General features: G+C 51.1%; 7 protein-coding genes across 7 annotated transcripts; 4 read left to right on the top strand and 3 right to left on the bottom strand.

The window, feature by feature from the left end:
• Nucleotides 1-1,441: 1,441 nt before the first annotated feature.
• On the top strand, nt 1,442-2,223 carry CC1G_09050 (hypothetical protein; the record flags this gene model as incomplete). Its single annotated transcript, XM_001838370.2, has 3 exons — nt 1,442-1,733; nt 1,798-1,957; nt 2,160-2,223. 3 exons carry the CDS (start codon nt 1,442-1,444, stop codon nt 2,221-2,223), a joined length of 516 nt encoding a protein of 171 aa, XP_001838422.2.
• A 1,647-nt stretch (nt 2,224-3,870) lies between these two features.
• CC1G_09049 (hypothetical protein) lies at nt 3,871-4,277 on the top strand (the record flags this gene model as incomplete). Its single annotated transcript, XM_001838369.1, has 2 exons — nt 3,871-4,103; nt 4,175-4,277. 2 exons carry the CDS (start codon nt 3,871-3,873, stop codon nt 4,275-4,277), a joined length of 336 nt encoding a protein of 111 aa, XP_001838421.1.
• A 743-nt stretch (nt 4,278-5,020) lies between these two features.
• Nucleotides 5,021-7,863, bottom strand: CC1G_14334 (hypothetical protein; the record flags this gene model as incomplete). Its single annotated transcript, XM_002911292.1, has 6 exons — nt 5,021-5,380; nt 6,130-6,453; nt 6,533-6,721; nt 6,783-6,820; nt 7,221-7,728; nt 7,789-7,863. 6 exons carry the CDS (start codon nt 7,861-7,863, stop codon nt 5,021-5,023), a joined length of 1,494 nt encoding a protein of 497 aa, XP_002911338.1.
• Nucleotides 7,864-8,366: 503 nt separating this feature from the next.
• On the top strand, nt 8,367-9,815 carry CC1G_09045 (hypothetical protein; the record flags this gene model as incomplete). Its single annotated transcript, XM_001838365.2, has 4 exons — nt 8,367-8,750; nt 8,777-8,878; nt 8,936-8,980; nt 9,036-9,815. 4 exons carry the CDS (start codon nt 8,367-8,369, stop codon nt 9,813-9,815), a joined length of 1,311 nt encoding a protein of 436 aa, XP_001838417.2.
• Nucleotides 9,816-10,637: 822 nt separating this feature from the next.
• Nucleotides 10,638-15,131, bottom strand: CC1G_09044 (phosphatidylserine decarboxylase proenzyme 2; the record flags this gene model as incomplete). Its single annotated transcript, XM_001838364.1, has 11 exons — nt 10,638-10,780; nt 10,858-11,047; nt 11,114-11,445; nt 11,505-11,642; nt 11,704-11,833; nt 11,906-12,029; nt 12,168-12,903; nt 12,982-13,172; nt 13,337-13,566; nt 13,766-13,902; nt 14,078-15,131. 11 exons carry the CDS (start codon nt 15,129-15,131, stop codon nt 10,638-10,640), a joined length of 3,405 nt encoding a protein of 1,134 aa, XP_001838416.1.
• A 478-nt stretch (nt 15,132-15,609) lies between these two features.
• Nucleotides 15,610-16,801, bottom strand: CC1G_09043 (hypothetical protein; the record flags this gene model as incomplete). Its single annotated transcript, XM_001838363.2, has 5 exons — nt 15,610-15,621; nt 15,657-15,939; nt 16,185-16,329; nt 16,367-16,453; nt 16,708-16,801. 5 exons carry the CDS (start codon nt 16,799-16,801, stop codon nt 15,610-15,612), a joined length of 621 nt encoding a protein of 206 aa, XP_001838415.2.
• Nucleotides 16,802-17,596: 795 nt separating this feature from the next.
• CC1G_14333 (hypothetical protein) lies at nt 17,597-17,884 on the top strand (the record flags this gene model as incomplete). Its single annotated transcript, XM_002911291.1, has 2 exons — nt 17,597-17,619; nt 17,677-17,884. 2 exons carry the CDS (start codon nt 17,597-17,599, stop codon nt 17,882-17,884), a joined length of 231 nt encoding a protein of 76 aa, XP_002911337.1.
• Between the last annotated feature and the right edge of the window lie 704 nt (nt 17,885-18,588).

Here is an 18,588-nt window from a genome sequence, read left to right as displayed (position 1 = left end):
GAACCGGAGGAGAACTTGGAGCACGCGCCCGAGATCGTGAAGGAGTTCCACCAGCGACACCCCTCTGCACCACGCCGAATTTCCGCTACCATCTTCAGCTCTCTCCCATGGCGCCCACTCGAGAATTTCACCGACGCCCCGCCTACCGACTTTGACTGGGAACTGGGACGCCGCCTACCGTTGGTCATCGAGGACGATGAGGCTTAGAAGGGGGGTAATGTCGTGAACAGCGCGGTACAGCCCCTATTTTTCACTTTATCTTATCTGATCTGTCTCGCATCTTATCGTTTCGCTTGCCCCTATTCCTTCGCTCCTTTATTCCCTCTATGGACTCTTTCACTCATGGAACACTGCCTCGTATTACCCTTCGCCCCACTTCCATTGTTCTTATTGTTACGCACTGCCTCTTGACTCATTCTGACACTCTCTTGTTCCATTATTGTTTCATCCTTGTTCTTCGCGCAGCCTTCGCGCAGCCTCATGACCTTTCTTATTGTTCTTCGACGTCTTCGCCATTTGTTTGTCATTTTGACTCACTCGCGGCTATGTAGACTGTAGAATAGGTATATAAGCTAGGTAGTCTGCTCTGTATTTCCTCAGCTTGACCTCTTCGTCAATACATCGCTTCCGCCTTCATCTGCATTCGTCGCTCATCGCTCTTATCTTACTCGCCGCTCTTGTCTGCTCCGCATTACTGGTCTTTGGTTTGGTTTAGTGTTCGCTCTTCGCGACACCGCCGAAGTGTTCATTTGTACCCCCATTTCGGCCTCACTGCCCCAGCTGAATGGAAGAGCAGCAACGTCCTGGATCTATGTAACACATTCTACCTCAACCCGTTCAGCGATAACCCCTGTTACCGGATAGTAACTTGATTCCTTACCTTGGGTGTACTCTTAGCTGTATTGGTAGGCCTTACATGATTTCTTTATCAGCACCCCAGAAAATGCGTGGCATTCGTTTTTTTGACATATTCATGTTCTCTCAAGGGTAATCTAATAAGCTGTATGGTTATTCTCCCTTAGATCGCGACGGACGTCCTGGAGGGGAACACTAGTTGCCTCGGGGAGTGCGCTGAGGACCGTGGGACCTTTCCCCCAGATCCATGACGTAGTTCAAAGCTGCCGATTTGGCTCTGCAGCTTTGAACTACGTCATTTCCCCCAAGGTCACCGTCGAGATTCCTTCCTGGTATAGCCAGGCTCATGTGTTCCAGATAGGCCTATGGAGGCTTACTTTATCCTATCTTCACTATTTAACTGTCAGAGTACACAAAAATAGATGCTCGGGGTACAAAATAGTCGCGTCAGGTCCACATTACCGTCAATTAGGTCTAATTACTGTTTTGGGTTTTTCCTGATGTTTACATCTACTTTATGAGGGTGTACAGCCACTATGCCAACCACCCTCGTGGAATCAAGCTGCTCGAACCTATCATCACGTCCATGGAGATTCCAGAGGATTGTGTCGAGTTCTCAGTCGATGCTTTCCGCACCCGGGTTGACCTTCTGCAGAGGATGGATGAATCTCCTCACCTCTTTACTCTCTGCGACAACGAATCACATGGGAGTATGATCAAGGACGAAAAGGCCCTTGTCGTCAAAGGTAAGGGGCTTGAAGGGGTGGCGACTTGCTCCAACTGCCACTCGGCCTTTTACTGCGATCCCATTTGCCAGAAGGAGGACTGGACACGACGGCACAAAGCGCAATGTTCAGCAATGCGGTCGCGCTACATCGGTACGTCATTGAATCTATCTTTCTATAATTTTTCATCGGAGTGGATGACTGATTCACTATTCAGAGAACGAATCTATCAACGCGGGGCTCTCCTATCAATATCGTCTCTTCTCCATTCAGTTGACTCTATTGACTCTCGACGGAATCGAGGACGCTACCGTCACACGGGGCAAGTCGCGTGTCCCGTCATCCGACACTATGGCTATGGAGCTCATAAATGACAAGTGTGTTAAACCACTAGATGCTGTAGTTTTTATTCATAATATACGGTTATATCCATCTATACATTATTCATAAAAACGCGGTTACCCATGCCCACATTTTTATTCATAACGCGTAGAGCCACCAGGGTGTCTTGGCATAGCACAGCTCCTTTCCAAACTCGGATGTATCCCCTTGGAAGCGCTTGGCGTGACATCACCACAGCGCCAATTCCCAAAGTGGTCACCCCGCTCCTCACAGCGGCACAGCCTCTAGCCCGTCAGGCTAAATTTAAGTAGCGGCGGAAAACATGTGTTTGATCCCACCTTTGTTGCCACCTCAGCGCTCGCGCTCAGCGCTTGAACCACGAATGAATCATGAATAATATGTGTTGGCCAGTGTCGAAATGTGCCACGTCACCTCACGTTACATCTAATTTTCTCATCAACAGTATGTTTGTTTTTCACTTACTCGGTAATTGGGGACACTGGGGACTTGGGACTTTTATATAGTACAAGCTAGAGCGGGCTCGTGCTCGACGTTTGCAGCGACCGCATGCACCATACAGTAAGAATCTGTTCCAAACACTTTGAAACAAATTGTACCGGGGGATTGACATGTTACGACGCGCGTCTTGCGCGCATCGATTCTCGGAATCGGATAATTCCGGCCATCTGAGGCCAGATGCCGCCCCTGCCGGAAAACATAAATTCGTCCCTGGTCGCTGCCTGCGGGGTACTCTCCTCCACCGAAAGAGCCTGTTGCTTTCGATCACCCTCTGGTCTCGATGTATGTACACAGATTTGAACACCGAAGGGCATTAAAATAAAAATGAGACGAAATCCGAAATTCTGTGAAGGCAAGCATGATTTCACCTATGCAACACAGTAGGATGTGCTTTGACTTCTGGTCTGTCTAATCTCTTTGCTGGTACAGGGTACACTAGTGACCAGAATCCGTTGCATACTATCAGACCATTGTACCGATGTCTAGGCAAATGGAATTACCCTTCAACAGGTGTGCTGGGGGCCCATCACTAAGGCTTAAGGGTATGGTAGGAAAGATGTGCCTGCTCTGGCTGCGCCATTTCGCCTATCGTCCTGCCACTTTACGCGGCGTTTGGTGTGCAATATCCGTTTGTTATTTCCGAGTCTTGAAGCGACTGAAGGTCTGTATCCGTACCGATGGAGCAAACGCTGATCACAGCTGATTAGGGTCTGTCTCTCTCGGATATGAATCGATTGTGATAAAACTGGGTGTGCGAGGCGTCTTAGGTAGATTGCGTCTTTCTAGAAAAATTCATAATAATCGAATCACGCTGTAAAGAACAATGGCTGATATTGTATGGGGGAGACTCCCAGGACAAAGCAGCTCACTACAGTGCACACTTTAATCGCGTTGAGCTAATACTACGTACAGCTATAGAGGCCCGTAAGAGGATGCTGCGTACCAAAGTTCAAAATTCCTAGTGCACGGAAACACGTAGAATAGGTATTCCAAACATATTCCAGTGCCTGGCACATTGGGTCCTAATCGGTAGATCAAGGAGGGATAGGGGCTTGATACTTGGGATACCGATAGGTAGACATATCATCGTTCTCTCTCCAAGGTTTGAGGGAGCTCGGCCCAGTCGATCCCCTGATAATGCTAATGTTTTCCAGCCCTGACAAACGGAGAGATATCAGACACTATCCCAATTGGGAAGGGCGGGAATGATGCTCTCTGTCGGTCAAGAAGCTCGGTACCATGCTTCTGACTTCTCTGATGGACAGGGAAGTTGATTGAACGCCCCATTAGGACTGGGGTTTTTATGAATAACTACGTGAGGCCCCAGATCCACGTTTTTATGAATAATTCATTCACGGTTAAACCGTGTAATTATAAATAATTTCTACGTATAGCCCTCGTTAAACCACCTGTTGCCATTTGTATGACCATGGAGGATTTCGTTGAGACCTACTCTGCGGCGAAGATAGGTCGTGTAGCCGCAGAGCGCATGCGGGAGATGGCTACAGCGGTCGTTGAGAAGCGCGAGAAGGGTTGCCAATCGAAGCTGGTTGCTTCCATCCTCACAGCCGTTCCTCAGTACCAATTTGTCCTGGTAATGGAAGTGGGAAAGGACAATAAATTGGGGAAGTATGTCTGTCTTCAGCATGTCGCTAGTATCCAGTGAGTTTCTTTCCCCCCTTCATTGCCAATCATTTTTGCTCTGGTTACTAACGTCTGAAATTCGAATATAGGGATCGGGTGAATGGTGCACTCACTCAGAGTGCCATTGAAGCTGGGGTTATGGCGTCGTTGGGAGGTGCATTTGAGCAAAGAGGACAGAGGCTCGACCTCTGAACTATATGGTACTGAGCACCGTGAGGAAAAGTTGCGTTTCAAGCTCAATGTACTACTCTACTATTCGGGATCGTGTCATTAGTGAATAAGTACTGTGTCGAAACGGTACCTCAGTAGTCTACACGTTAGGGCAAGCTGAATATGATCTACATTGAATTCAGATACGATGATGTGAGCCGCTTTAAGTTAAGAGTTTGTGCAGGAGGGACGAATGAGCGATGTGATACCATCTCAGCAGCATATGTCGTTTTCCAGTCAAAGTCGGTGTACGCGTACAGCGGCGAGCGCCCATAGTCAATCGCGATTCAAGGCGGCGTCGTGAACTACAAATTGAAACGATGGTTGATCACTCACTCGACGACGGTGGGTATTCTGTGCTGCGCCGTGAAGAGTCATGTAACAGCAGGCGCTGGTTCGTCGCTACACCATACCTATTTGAATGAATATATTGAGATCACAAAAAATGGGGAGCCGCAACGCTGCGAACGAAAACCGGTCGGCTGACTAAGTGGACAGCCACCGGCAATGTGTCAAATGGCTCGCGCGGGCGCTCGCTCACAGCACCATGCTCGACATGGCCTCTTCTCACTTGAATACACTAGTATGTTATATATTATAGGGTAGTTTAATGTTCAATACACATTATGCAGCAGCTAAAAGTACAAATTAAGCGGATTTGTCAAAGTAATCATACTCGTACCGAGTCTAGTCATCTTTAGCAACTGTCCTTGGGTTCTCTTCGTCTACCGGGGTATATCCAAAGGTGGGGTATCATTCTGGGGTCCATTTCGTGCTCTATACCTGATAGCAGCGCGTATTAGGACTTCTTTCCGCATAGCATTCGTCGTCATCTTCGACTTTAGAGGTACCCGGACCTCCTGTGGAATGTCTGGAAGTCCCTTCTCTGCATTCCGATGGTAGTCCAGCTGCTCGTTAAGTTGATCTTTGGTGAGTTTCTGAATCTCTGACTCATCTAGGACAAGCTTCCGACTCGTCACTTCCAACGCTGCCAACCGATCCTGTTGTTTCTGCTTCCTTGCAACTTCCTTGAACAAATTAGCTTCAGCCTTCTTCCTGTCCGCTTCCACCTGCCGTTTTTTCATCTAAAAGTGAGTTATTAAAACGCCTTAGAGAATATTTACTGAGACTGACCAGATACGTGGGTATATGCAGGTATATGTGACAAGAATTGGCACGCGCGCCTCTCGACTACCCGCGCTAACGCGTAATAGGGGCGTGTGACACTTTGATCTGACCGCATTGGCACACGATTTTTTGGGAACTCTTTTTCTAATTCAGTACCTCAGATACCGTTCTGAAATTTTGCATACACCTTCTCCTTGTCTGTCTCTAGGAGCTCTGTAGATTAGATTTGTGACTCTAGTAGTCAGAGTATGCGAACTCTACTCTATCTCTAAGCCTTTGACAGATAATAAAATTTCAGTCTATACACCTCCTCGAGTCTCTGGTTCTAATTAAGTTGGTGTTTAAATTTGAATCATACATTTTACATGGCAGTCGAAACTTGGATTTTACTGGAGGAGCTGTCTTGAATGAGGCGGCCAAACAGGGTCAAATACCATCACTTCCCCCTACGATTGCGGCTCCCCACAAAAAAGGTTATTGTACAAAAATGATCGCGAACCCTGACAAGCCGCAATCAAAGTCAATCATACTATCGTGTGGTCGGAGGGAAACTATCAAAAAAGAATGACGAAAACTCAGATTTGGGTTGAAACGTTTCGAACCACCCCGGTTCGCCCAGAAAATCCTCCAAGATCTCCATCTGCTTAGGCGACGGCCTTCGGTGGTGGTAAAGTTTGCTATTTTTCGTGCAGCCGAGGGCAAAGACCTTCACGGCCCTCTTACCGTCCTGGTCGTAGGCCATGCCCTCCTCCTCGCTCTGAGCGTCGGCTTTGACGGTCGTGAATTTCAGCCCGTGTTCGAGTTTCGCTCCGAGTTCGAGACGCCTGATGATCTCGGCGGCGTTGAGGAACAGGCGATCTGGTGTGGATGGCGGGAGCCGCAGGCGCTTCAGGATCTTCTTGGCTTTTCTCTCACACACGGGGAAACCGTAGATAAAGTACCCTTCGTATGCTGTTTGGTAGTCAGGCGGGAGGGGCTTCCAGGTTGCGAGACCAGGGTAGGAGGGGGAATGGCACGGGGGTATCTTCCCCTGTAACATCTGAAAAGTGGTTGCACATTGGTCAGTAGACTGCGACGCGTCGCACAAGTGGAGGAGGTAGTGTACGAACGCAAGAGCGACAGGTGTCGCATTTGATGTGGGCCACTTTACGTTGTTGTTCTGGAGTAAGAGTTGTGGTCCTTGGACTCGGTGTGACTTGATCCTTCTCGGGTGTGGCCTGCCCTGCGCTTCCAAGGCTATTGTCACTTGTGTTCGCGTGTTCTTTGCTCTGTGCTTCTCTGACAGTGGTCTCGTGTTCCTGTGGATTTCGAACGTCCTTTAGGTATATCCAATGGGTGTGTATAAAAGGTGGAATGTACCATTGCAGCAGGGTACGGTTCGATATTGGAAGACGTGGCTAATCAAGACCCGTCGGCGGTGTCGCTGTCATGAATCATGATTGGTTTGAACACCGCCGGGCGCGTGGCGGTGCTGAGGGCACATCAACTCGAGCGGCTGGCGCATCATTGATCGGAGTCAACCTTGGGCGGGGGCTCCCCAGCAAGACACTAGAAATCTCAATGGGCCTCTCAACAACTGGTTCCACTTACAGTACATGAACTTTAACGTAGGAAATGGGCGTTCCCCTTGGGTGCTCCGTCATACCTATTAAATGTACATAAAATATATAGCCAAGGTGGTACTACGTGTGCAAAGCGATGTGATCGCGACCGGCGACCACTTCTAGCGCTCCAAACGACCCATCGAACAAAGCTACTCACACAGCGTTAGACGTCAGCGCCTACGATACCTCTCACATATATATGCCGAAGGTAAATCGTTGAAAAAGAAAGTCTGGTATTCGGATTTGGGTTGGAGTGTTTCGAACCACCTCGGTTCACCCAGGAAGTCCTCCAAGATCTCCATCTGTTTAGGCGTCGGCCTCCGGTGGTGGTAGAGTTTGCGGTTTTTCGTGCAGCCAAGGGCCAAGATGTCCACAGCCCTTTTGCCATCTTGGTCGAACGCCATGCCCTCCTCCTCGCTCTGCGCGTCGGCTTTGACAATCGTGTAGGTCAACGCGTGTTTGAGTTTCGCTCCGAGTTCGAGTTGCCTGGTGATTTCGACGGCGTGCATGAACAGGCGATCCGGTATAGATGGCGGGCAGCGCAGGCGCTTCAGGATTCTCTTTGCCTTTTTCTCGGACAGAGGGAAGCCATAAACGAAGTAACCTTCATATGCTGTGCGGTAGTCGGGCGGGAGGGGCTTCCAGGCTGCGAGACCAGGGTAGGAGGTAGAGTGGCATCGGGCCATCTTGCCCTGTAGCATCTGAGAAAGAGAGGTAAGTATTCCGCTATGGGCACAAGTAAACAGAGGTAGTGGACGGACGCAAACACGACAGTTATCGCATTTGATGTGGGTCACTTTACGTTCTTGCTCCGGAGTGAGGGCCATGTCGTTCATATTCGAAACAGTTCCCTTTCATCCATTCGTGTAAGTCACTGGGGACAAACTTGGGGAATACGGTGTTCATACCACTTTGTCAATTCGAGTCGGCGTGTGGAGGTGATGACCGCAAGTGTAAGAGGTTCGAGCGGGGTTAATGTCAACATATGCAACAACAATACACGTGATCGCCGTCGTCGTTACAATGTTGCATGCCAAGTTCGCACAAAGGCAGACGAACGCTTTGTCCTACGCGTCGTGAAAGAAGAGATGACATCTCCGCAGTCAATACAGCTCTTATACTCTCCCAGCGTCCAGGGAACAACCCAGAAGAATGGCGACGATCAACCCTTGGTAGTCTAGGGAGATAAAGGAATCAACAAACTGTCGTATGTAGTGCAATAAGTAGAGCACGTCAAACGACACAGTGGAGTGATCATCATTCATTAGAGGCTCATCACCATCCAGCACGACCACATGAATGAGGTGGCGTATATAATAGCGCCACGCAGGGAGCGAAAATGGCCCGCGCTGCCATGTCTTCACCTTCAGAAGTACCACCGCCAGACGACGCACTGCTCGCCAAGGTTGCCTTCAAGCACGCCATGCAGCAGGAGTGGGAGGCTCCCTGGTATGGATTTTATGCAATAATTCTCCAGCCGCTATCGCGAATCTACCGTTTGGAACAAGAAGATGAGACACTCCCCGAGGATGACAAGGATCGTTCCTTTCTAGCATGCACAATCCTGCATCCTCAGCACCCTGTCACTACCGATGTAGAACTAGAACAGATATATGAGCCTATTCCCGACGACTTGGAAGATGAAATTGACAGCGACAGCGACGACCTTTCCGATAGTCTGTCCCCACCAAGTTCGCCAACGCCAGGGCCCCCTGCCGACTTGGTGAGTGTCGCTCATAGTCCTTCTAGGGTACTAATTGGCCGTTCAACGTCGGATTACCGCAGAATCTGGTCCAGTTGATCGAAGATCCAGTTTTATGCAGTCCAGAGTCGGCAAGAAGCGGTGGACAGGTAGGTAGAAGCTGCGCTTTATCGAGGCTACATCCCAGATTAATTTGTGGAATTCAGGCCTCACCGACGAATAGTGACAGTCCAGTAGGAGCCCTTTCACAGGTAAGGACCTGTGAAACACTCGTGTGGGCATTAGACTATGTATGCTTTGCTCTAGGGCCACTATCGGGAATCACGGTCTGTCAGCTTGGAACCAAGGGAATATCGCCGCATTCGGGCATTCTGCATCCCCGATTTTCTTCCCACTCGTACCTACCTCAGACCCAAAACATGGGAGCCGATCACCACCCGGCACGACCTTCTCGTCGAGGTGAAAGGACTTGGCTGGTTGAAAAAATATCGGGGAAACCCTATAAGCTATGCCTTTAGGCAGGTCCTTCAACAGCTTTATGAACAAGCTGGCCACTCGTTCCGGGCAGATCCGAACCTTCAGGTCATCAGTCTCCTCGCTATAATTGGACCTCACTGCCAATACTCCGAATGTAGAAGAGGCGATTCAAGGAGATACGATCCTTTGGCGAAGTACCGCGATACAACGTACGAGCCTTCGGAAACCGGGAGTGACACTCCATCTCCTCAACTCTCCGGACGCAGAAAACGAGATTCCAGGAGAAACGATCGTTTTGCGGAGGGCCGTGAAATCGCACACGAACCCTCGGAAACTGAAAACCCTTTCTCTTCTCCCTCTCCTCCCCCGTCCCCCTTGCCCGAAACACCTCGAGATTCCCAATCCAGTAACTCATCTGAGGAACCAGAGGAACGAGAGCAAGGCGCACCAAGCCCGGAATCACCCTACTTGGAAAAACTTACTCGATGCGTCCATACCTTCAGCGAAGATTACTCGGGAGAGCACAGGCAATGGGTTCAGGCCCTCATCGCGCGGATCGACGAGTTGGACCGCGAGCTGCTTCAAACTGCCCAGAATATTTATATCTAAATACGTGATCCGTTATATGTACACTTTTCAAGTTAGAACCGATACATGAAACAAAGGGATTATTAGGGAATTATTAGTCTTTCTCAAATGTATTGATTTCCGAATGTACAAAACATGCTGTAGTATCCGCAGAGTCGGTTCAAGTTGTAACTTGTTCGAAGTTCCTGTGCGGTCTATCCATGGGTGGTAATTGGGTGTTACGTGCCACTGGGTTAGGGGACATCCAGAGGCCAAGGAACCGAGGAAACAAAGCGAGGGACCTTGCGTAACACCCAAAACACCAAAACAAAAACTACCTAGATGCGCATATACCCAGAGAAGCGTTACCAGTCAAGCCATGTTATGTATCAACACGAGGTGCAGGGTTAACGGTCGATATGCAGTCCTAACACGACAATCATGATACACCGACCCGACCAGACAAACACATTCAACGAGCCCAGACGGAACGCGCCTAGACGAATAGAAGGCTACAAGTACACTTTATTCCACGTTGCACATATTCTCTTCTATCTAGATAGCGTTATATGTTATACCGTCACTCCCTACACCTTCGACTCGGAGCCTCGAGGATAGATGAGAGATCAGCAGCAAGCTCAGTAGATCAAAGCATTAAGGCGGAAAGAAAAGAAATTGTTCAGCGGCCGGTGAAGGCGATTAGCAAGGCGAGAAAAGAAAAAAAAAGAAAGGGAAATAGAAACGAGACGACGAGAGGGGAAAGATAAGAGATAAGAAAAAAAAAAAAAAATAAGAGTCGATTAGTTGTTAGTACGCCATCATCCGTCCCGTCCACCCACACCCAGCATCTCATCACCACACAACTCAATTAAACTTGGCGGGATCACCCCGTCCAATACCCATCCCAACCCTCACAAGCGTCTCCAACGACGCCCGTCCATTAATCAACAAATCCTCGTCCCACTCCACAGCGCCCTTTTCGAAGAGTATCACAATCGTCGAACCACCTGAAAAGAACCAGGTCCGAATCAAGCACTTCAGAATCCTTTCGTTTCTCCATGGGTTAAGGGAAAAAGGGACGCACCGAAAGCAAAGTACCCAAACTCGTCGCCCCTCTTGACGGTCTGGCCCTCCTCGACGGTCGTCTCGATACTACCCACCATCATCGCACCCACACATACAGCCATGACGCGTCCAAACTGGGGACTGTCAAAGGGAACGATCTTCCTCGCGTTCTCGCCGTAGACGTCGAGTGCCGTTCGGATAGCTTGGGGCTACAACAATTTCGCCCTAAGTCAGCGCCAGCAAACTCCAGAGCAAACAAACAGTGAAAAACGCACATTAACAGTGTAATACTCCCCCGCAATATACGTCATCTTGCCCACAACACCATCCACAGGCGAATGGAACCGGTGATAATCCTGTGGCGCCAACCTGAAAATCGCCAACGCGCCTCCATCGTACCGATCCACATCCGCCTTATACTCCTCTCCTAAAAGCTTGGACACACTAAAGTCGCGACCCTTGATCCATATCTTGGTAGCAGCGGAGACAGTCTCGAAGGCCATGAAGCGGCAGTCGGCGGCGGAGACGAGGCGGTAGGGGTCGTCAGGAGACTCGACGGGTCGAGCGGAGGGTTTAAGCTTGCGGTAGAAGAACTCGTTGAACGTTTCTGCGGGAAAAGGATGGTTGGTCAGCGGATGGGTCAATGAAAGGAGGAGTAGGACGTACTGAACGAATCCAAAGGATCCAAAACTTCATCCACGTTCAAGTTGTGGAACTCGATGAAGCCGGGGATCTCCTTAGCAGACGCAGGATCGTCGTACTTGATACCTTGCTTAATCGAAAGGGATTTCAGGAGTCGTCGAGCTGCGCGAGCAACATAAGGTCAGTCATCCACCTCCAACTAACGATGCACGACGCCACGCACCTCGCGCACCCTCCATCTGACTAGAAGCTCCCTTGTACAACAACCGAATGCCCAAACGGACATACACCTGCATCTTCTCTTCCTCGAGTTGGCCAGTCATCCGGTTCTGAACGATAATGTTTGCCGAGTTCTATTATCACAAAACAAAAAAAAGCATATCAGACAAGAATCGCGCGAATGTAAAGGAAGAACGACTACTCACCGCACCCAACTTATAATTCCCACTTGAAACCTTACTCAAGACCTTCGTATACCACTTCCTCTGCGCCTGGGAAGCAGTAACGAAATTGCCAACCATGATCTTATCCACGGCGTTCCAATCTTGGCTGTTAAATGGGGAGGTGGAGCGTCAGTAAAATGCTTCGCCCGGTAAACGGAGAAATGGAGAAGAGTGTAAAGGGAGGAGGGCGTCCTGGTGGATGACGACCCAAGAAGTCCGCATGAAACAAAAAGACGATACGCACCTAGCACAAATAGCCAAATGAGTAATAATATCCATCTCACCCTTACTCCCCATACGTGGTCGATGACACATTGGACAATTCTTCACATTGATCACCCTCTCCACCTGCTCTCCTCCTCCTCCCGACCCACTCGAACTCGAGGACGAGGATGAAGATGAGGTAGTAGACCCAGGCGTGGACACATCCGAGGTATCACCCGACACCGTCCCAGGCGTGTTCAGACCCCCTGAAGGAAGCGTCTGCGTCTTCTTCCTCCCAAAGCGCAACTTTTTCTTCTTCGAGGTGGTGGATGTCGCTGTTGCGGTGGCGGTAGGAGCAGCAGTCGTCGACCCATCCTCTTCTTCCTCCTCCTCCTTCGCCTCAACACCGCTAGCAGTCTTCTCGCCTTCAGCTACGACCTCCGTCAAAGGCTGCTGCAACGGCGCAGTCGGGACAGGCGCAGGCGGCACAACACCCACACCTACTCCCGCACCGCTCACATCCGAAGTCGATCCAGAGCTTTCCTCCCTCTGCACACGCGGCTGCCCGCTAAAGTCCAACTCCTCCAGCCTAATCTCCCGACCCTGCGCATCAAGCCCTTGGAGTACGACAGGCGTAGCCGAGCTCGATCCCACCTCATCCTTATCCTTAAGCCCCACCCCACCACCACTCGTAGCGTCCACCTTGCGCTTCTCGCTCTCCTCTTTACCAAGCTCGGCTTCAAGCGCCATGATGGCTTCTTCAAACGTCAGCTCGCCTGTGTAGACGGAATCCATCGTCGGTCGTTAGCCCCTGATAGAGAAGAGAAATGGGGGAAAGAGGAGAGCGGACGTACCGGTTTGAACGTCCTTCCCGAATTGCTCGAACCACCCCTGGATCGTATCAGCCGTCAACGTCGACCCGAGCGAGTCAAGCATGGACGTCAACTCGAGATGAGACATCGTATTCGTGTCGTCCGTGTCGTACTGCTTGAGGTACTGTCGCCAGAAACGTTGGCGGAGCGCGGCGTAGGGTTGGTACTTCGCTCTGTACAGGCGTCGTCAGTCCGTGTTCAGTGCTCATCAAATTCGAAGGGGAGAAAGGCGAAGGAAGAACGGACGGGAAACGATGAGGGAGGGACGGGAAGGGAAGGGAAGGGGGAAAAAGCAGACGCAGAACAGAACACGAAAGAAGGTCGAACTGCGGCCTACCTGACACTAATACTAGGACTAAACTTCTCCCCCCACCCACTCTTCGGCACCTCCAACTTGAGCTTCATATCCTTCATCGGGTGCTTACTCCCATCCTCCTCAGGCGGGTACAACCCAGTCTCCGGATCAGGCTGCGGAGCCTCGTCAATGAGCAGCTTGACATCAAACGAGGCGTCGCCGATGTGGTCGTTGGCGGAGAGTTTGTCCCAGTCGAGGATGGAGAAGTGCACCTGCGAATAAAAAAAAGTGTCAGCATTCAACGAAATCCCAAATCCAACGCCGCATCCCAAAGAACCGTCCAACGCCGCGTCCCAGAGAACCATCCAACGCTGCGTCCCAGAGAACCATCCAACGCTGCGTCCCAGAGAACCATCCCTAAAACGCCGAACCACACCACAAGGACCCAAATATCGAAAACATCATACATACCTTGAACCCAGCTTCATACCTCCTCACATGGAAAATCAACTTTTCGTCCCACACGGGGTTCCTCGAGTGCCGGATCACACGCGTGCGGAAGACTTTCTTGCCGAATGAGATGACGACGAAGGGGTCCATGTCCCAGCCTGTGCGCGTCACTAGGGGTGAGAGTTAGCGGGTGTGTTCAGACGGATGGATGTAGTTAGAAGGAAGAATCGCGACGAGAAAAAGGACGAGAAAACGACGCGAAAGACGACACGAAAAAAGACAAAAGAACGAACGAACGAAAACCCAACCAAAAAAAAACAGAAGAACACTCACTATTACTCAACCGAGGCAAATCCTCCGCCCCCTGAATTTCAAGCATAACAATCCCCAAAATATCATTCGCGTGATCCAATTTATACTCTCCACGCCTCTTCTTGCCTTTCTTGGCCCCTTTGCCTTTGCCTTTCTTCCCCTCTTTAGTCGCCTTGCTTCCTTTCTTGTCCTTCGCACCTCCTTCAGCAGCAACACCAACACCAACACCAACACCGACGCCCTTGGCTCCTTCAGCGCCGACGCCGACACCCTCGGATACAGCAGGCGAAGACGTTTCAGAGCGATTCGGGGTCGTAGCCAACGTAGGGAGGACAGAACCCGAGCTAGCCGCGGTGGAGAGAGTGGTAGGAGGCGTCGAAGTACCCGACATGGACGACGCGGACTTGGAACTCAACTTCCTCGGGAAGGCTTTCATCTTGGGTATGAACCCCGTCGACACCTTGGGGGTCGGCGCTGCCACTTGCGGCGTAGGAGCGGTGGTGGAGGGGACGATGGTAGGCGTCTCGGTGATGCTCATGCTCATCGGCGTGGGCGTCTTCACATCCTCTACACCGGGAGGCTTCGCGGTACCAGGATCCCCATCCCTATCCCCTCCAACACCCGCACCAACACCAGCAGCACCTTGCCCTTGAGCCTTCTCCCCACTAGGCAGCGTAACCAAACTCTCCGGCTCAAGCACCAACTCGCTCACGGGATGCCCAGCGCCCAACATCAAACCTGAACCTCCGTCCTCGTCCCCGTCAAGGTCGTTATCTTCGTCTTCGTCGTCGTCGTCGTTATCGTCGTCGTCGTCCCCCTCGGCCTCGGACTCGGACGAGAGGCCGCCGTCGTCTTCGAAGAGGGGTGCGGGCCCGCCGTGGGTGCTGCGGATCGTGCCTACGCCCTCGGTCTGGTTTTGGTGTCGTCGATGATGATGGGGGTGGTGGAGGTGGTAAGGGAGTAGGGTAGGGTGCGGAAAATGAAAGCCGAGGTGGTGGAGAATGGTGTCGTCGTAGGAGGTTGGTAGAAATGCGAAGAGCAGGCCGTCGTTGTAATGTCGAGTGGAGAGATCCATGCGAGACGTATTTTGGGATGGCGAAACGCGGTGAAACGGGTGTCGAGGATAAGCGCGACGTCGAAGGTGCCAATTTCCAGACATCGAAGTAAGGTGAAACAACACCGTAGTCGCGTCGTCGCGTCGGTCGCAGTTGGCATTGGCGTGCACAGTCGCGTAGACGATGATAATCAACGACGCGTGCACGTTAATAGATCGTTTATCAATTTCGTGATACAATTCATGAATCGCGTTCGCCCGTCAGTAAGAAAGTAAACGATGCATAGGGGAAGACGACGTACGGGAGGAGCAGAGACCAACGACGGCCTCGACCTCTTCACCAAATCCTTGTAGACCGCTTCAAAAGCAGGCGGGTTGGCCACGTTTGGCGGGAGAACGAAACCCAGCTTGATCTGTACACTGCCCGTAACAGTCGTCTGCGCCCTCGTCGACAGCAAATTCACCGAAAACGGCTACAACCCCATGCAGTCCATCCTTGTCAGCCACTCGCCTACATCATTCTTAAGACAACGAAAAAAAACGCACCTTATTGCCAGAATCTTCCCAACCAAACGGCCTCTCCTTCATTTCAGCACCCTGCACTCGTTCCACAAACCACTCATCCAGCGGCAAGCCCACCTCGCCCAAATAATCCTTCCCAACAATATCCTTATCCCACACGACCAACTCCAACACACCCAGTTTATCCGCAAGGGAGAGGTACAACGGGAAATCAAACGTCGCATCTTTGGGGGTGTAGGTTGGGTTGAGCGTCTTCTTGGCGACGGGTGTTTGGTTGCGGTTGTTTAGGATGGAGGCGACGACGAAGCTGTGTTGCAGGGAGGAGTGGGCAGTTAGTGGGTATACGGGCGGGTGTGGGGGTGATGAAGAGATAAAGATAGTATGTGGTGGGCCCGCGGTAGATGGATAGATGGGCGGGTGGGTAGATGGACATCCATTCGTTGGTGTACACCGCCATGCTCCACGGCGCTGATGAACGCGAAGATTCGAGTCCAGATTTATCTCGTCGAGAGGATACACAGATCGTCTCCTCGAAACCGACAGCCCGCCCACCAACCAACACGACGCCCACCCAACCCGTAACTAGATCCCAAATCCCAATCCTCCTCCAAATCCCAACCAAAATCCAACCCCGATCGAGAAGAAAGGAGAGAAGAACACAAAAGAGAAAGAGACAGAAAAGAAGACTCACGGATCGCTAGTACCTCCCCTATCAGCCGCCAACAAATGCATACACCCAATCACCTGCAATCGCAGGATCACCGCTGGTTCTTCGCCTGGCTGCGGATTGAAACTCGGGGTTGTGCGTCTTCCTGTGCCTGCTGCGATGGTGTAGTAGTGGTATCCACGTCCACGTTAACGTCGAGATCCACCGACGAGGATGGATCCACGGCCACGCCGGTATCCACAGGTACATCCACATCATAGTCGAGTCGAGTCCAGTCGAACACAGGTGACAGACAATCCGTATTCGTCGTCGAGGGTTAGGTCGACGGTCGTCGATAGTCATTAAGGAATGAATGCATGAATGAATTCATAAGCCTCATAAACGTTGAACACACAATCCAAAACGCACCACGAAGACCTTTAACAGGCAACATAGCAGCACTCTTGAGCGCTCGGGTGATCTTGCGCCCGCCTTTAGGCCCTTTCCCTCCGTTATCACTCATCGTGCGTTCCTAACCGTGTCGGTCGTAGTCGCTTTCTTCGCTAGACAACCGTGTCGTCGCTGGAAGAAGGTGTAGTCGCTGGTAGTCGGTGTTGTCGCTGGTAGTGGTGGCGGTGGTCGGTGAAGTCGCTAGCAGCCTAGCACTAGTCGAAGCGCAGCACAAGCCGAAACGAGATTATCTAGGGTTACAGATACGCCACTCGTCGTCAGTCAACCCGTCACCTCCCCATTCATACAACGCCTCACCTTCAATTATGTAGCCTCGGGTATTCCTCGTGGTACCACTTGGCTCGTTTTCGCGTTACGCTGTTTTGGGGGATACGCTGGCGTCCTTCCTTGGTCTGAATCGGTGTGTGTCGCAACTTGAACCCTTCCAAACGTACGTTGCCGTTGCCTTCCCTATAAGTATCCAACCAACCCCAACCGTGTTGTCCACCAAAGGTAAAAAGGAAATCAGATCCACACAACAGAACGCACAGCAAATTCCAGCGCTCGTCCACGCTCGTGGCGAATTGCGGTGCAGAGCCAAGATTCCAAGGATCCCCCTCCTTCCAAGAATATCAGGAGCGAACCAAGAATATCAGAACCGAAGTTCGAACGGAGAAGTCCAAGCCGGCAAGAGGAACCCAATCCAAGCAGGGGGCTTTGGGGCGGACGTCATGCCATTCTCGTCATGCCATACATGATCTTCGGATCGTGCCGATGTGACGTGATCGGAAGAGGGTGCCGAGGTTCCGGGGTAGGCTTGGCGTCATACCTCTTCCTGACCCGCGACTCGCCAGCGTCTGTGGGGGCGATGGGCGCGAGCGCTGGACGGTCGTATGTGCATACTTACTCTACATAGACTTGACTTGATGTATACCTAACTCTCCATAGACTAGACTTGATGGACGATAGGTACTTATCCACCACGACCCTTCTTCTCCGCATTCTCCGCGTTCCAAGACCCCGAAAAGCATCAGAGACAGGCTTAAGTACTTACAATCTCTTCCACATCCTGAGGCTGGGCACGTCACTCAAGAGTCAAGACTCTCGGGGGGAGACCGGAGTACAAAAGAGGGGTCTTGGAAAAGTCTCTAGTTGAGGGGTCTTGGAGGAGTCTAAGTAGTAGGTGTAGCACCCCAGACGTCGACGACCCCACATGTCGACCCCAGACGTCAGCGTTCAACCCTTCTCCGCAGACCACTTCTCCGATGTACAGCCCTTGCATGTACAGCACTTCCGAATTCGTGCCGTTCCGTCTATCCATCCCATCCATCCATCCGAGCCATGGCCAGACGCCTTCGTGTCCACGGTTAGAGATTCCTTATTGAATTCGGTAATTCGGAAGCTGCGGTTCACCTCGGTGCGGTACTACCAAAGCTGGGCTGGGGATAAGGTTACATTTATTTAAAGTAATGGCCCTCCGGGCATGCCTGGACACTGTGCACCTTGGCTGGTAGACCGAACCACGTAGAAAGAGACATGACACCCAAACTCGGACTATCAGTACTAAGTATGACTTCCGGGCAAAAGGCCTGGGAGAATAAGCCTTTTAGCAGTCGCACTTCCACACTACATTTCGCTTCCTCACACTCTGAAAACTTTTATATTCATAATAATCCGTCACCTACGACACATTTTGTGGCATTGATACCCTACCTAGTACGCTGCGTCCCTAATAAATGCCCAATCACCTCCTGAACAATATCTATCGTAGTGCCTCTAGACTATTATCGTTGCAGACGCTTTGTTCACGGTCCCTCCCACGCTCCCTCATACCCATTTCACCCTTCCACGACCCTCACC

The sequence above is a fragment of the Coprinopsis cinerea genome (assembly GCF_000182895.1).
Source record: "Coprinopsis cinerea okayama7#130 chromosome 4 map unlocalized cont3.4, whole genome shotgun sequence".
Taxonomy (NCBI): domain Eukaryota; kingdom Fungi; phylum Basidiomycota; class Agaricomycetes; order Agaricales; family Psathyrellaceae; genus Coprinopsis; species Coprinopsis cinerea.
This window is presented reverse-complemented; position numbering and strand designations above follow the sequence as displayed.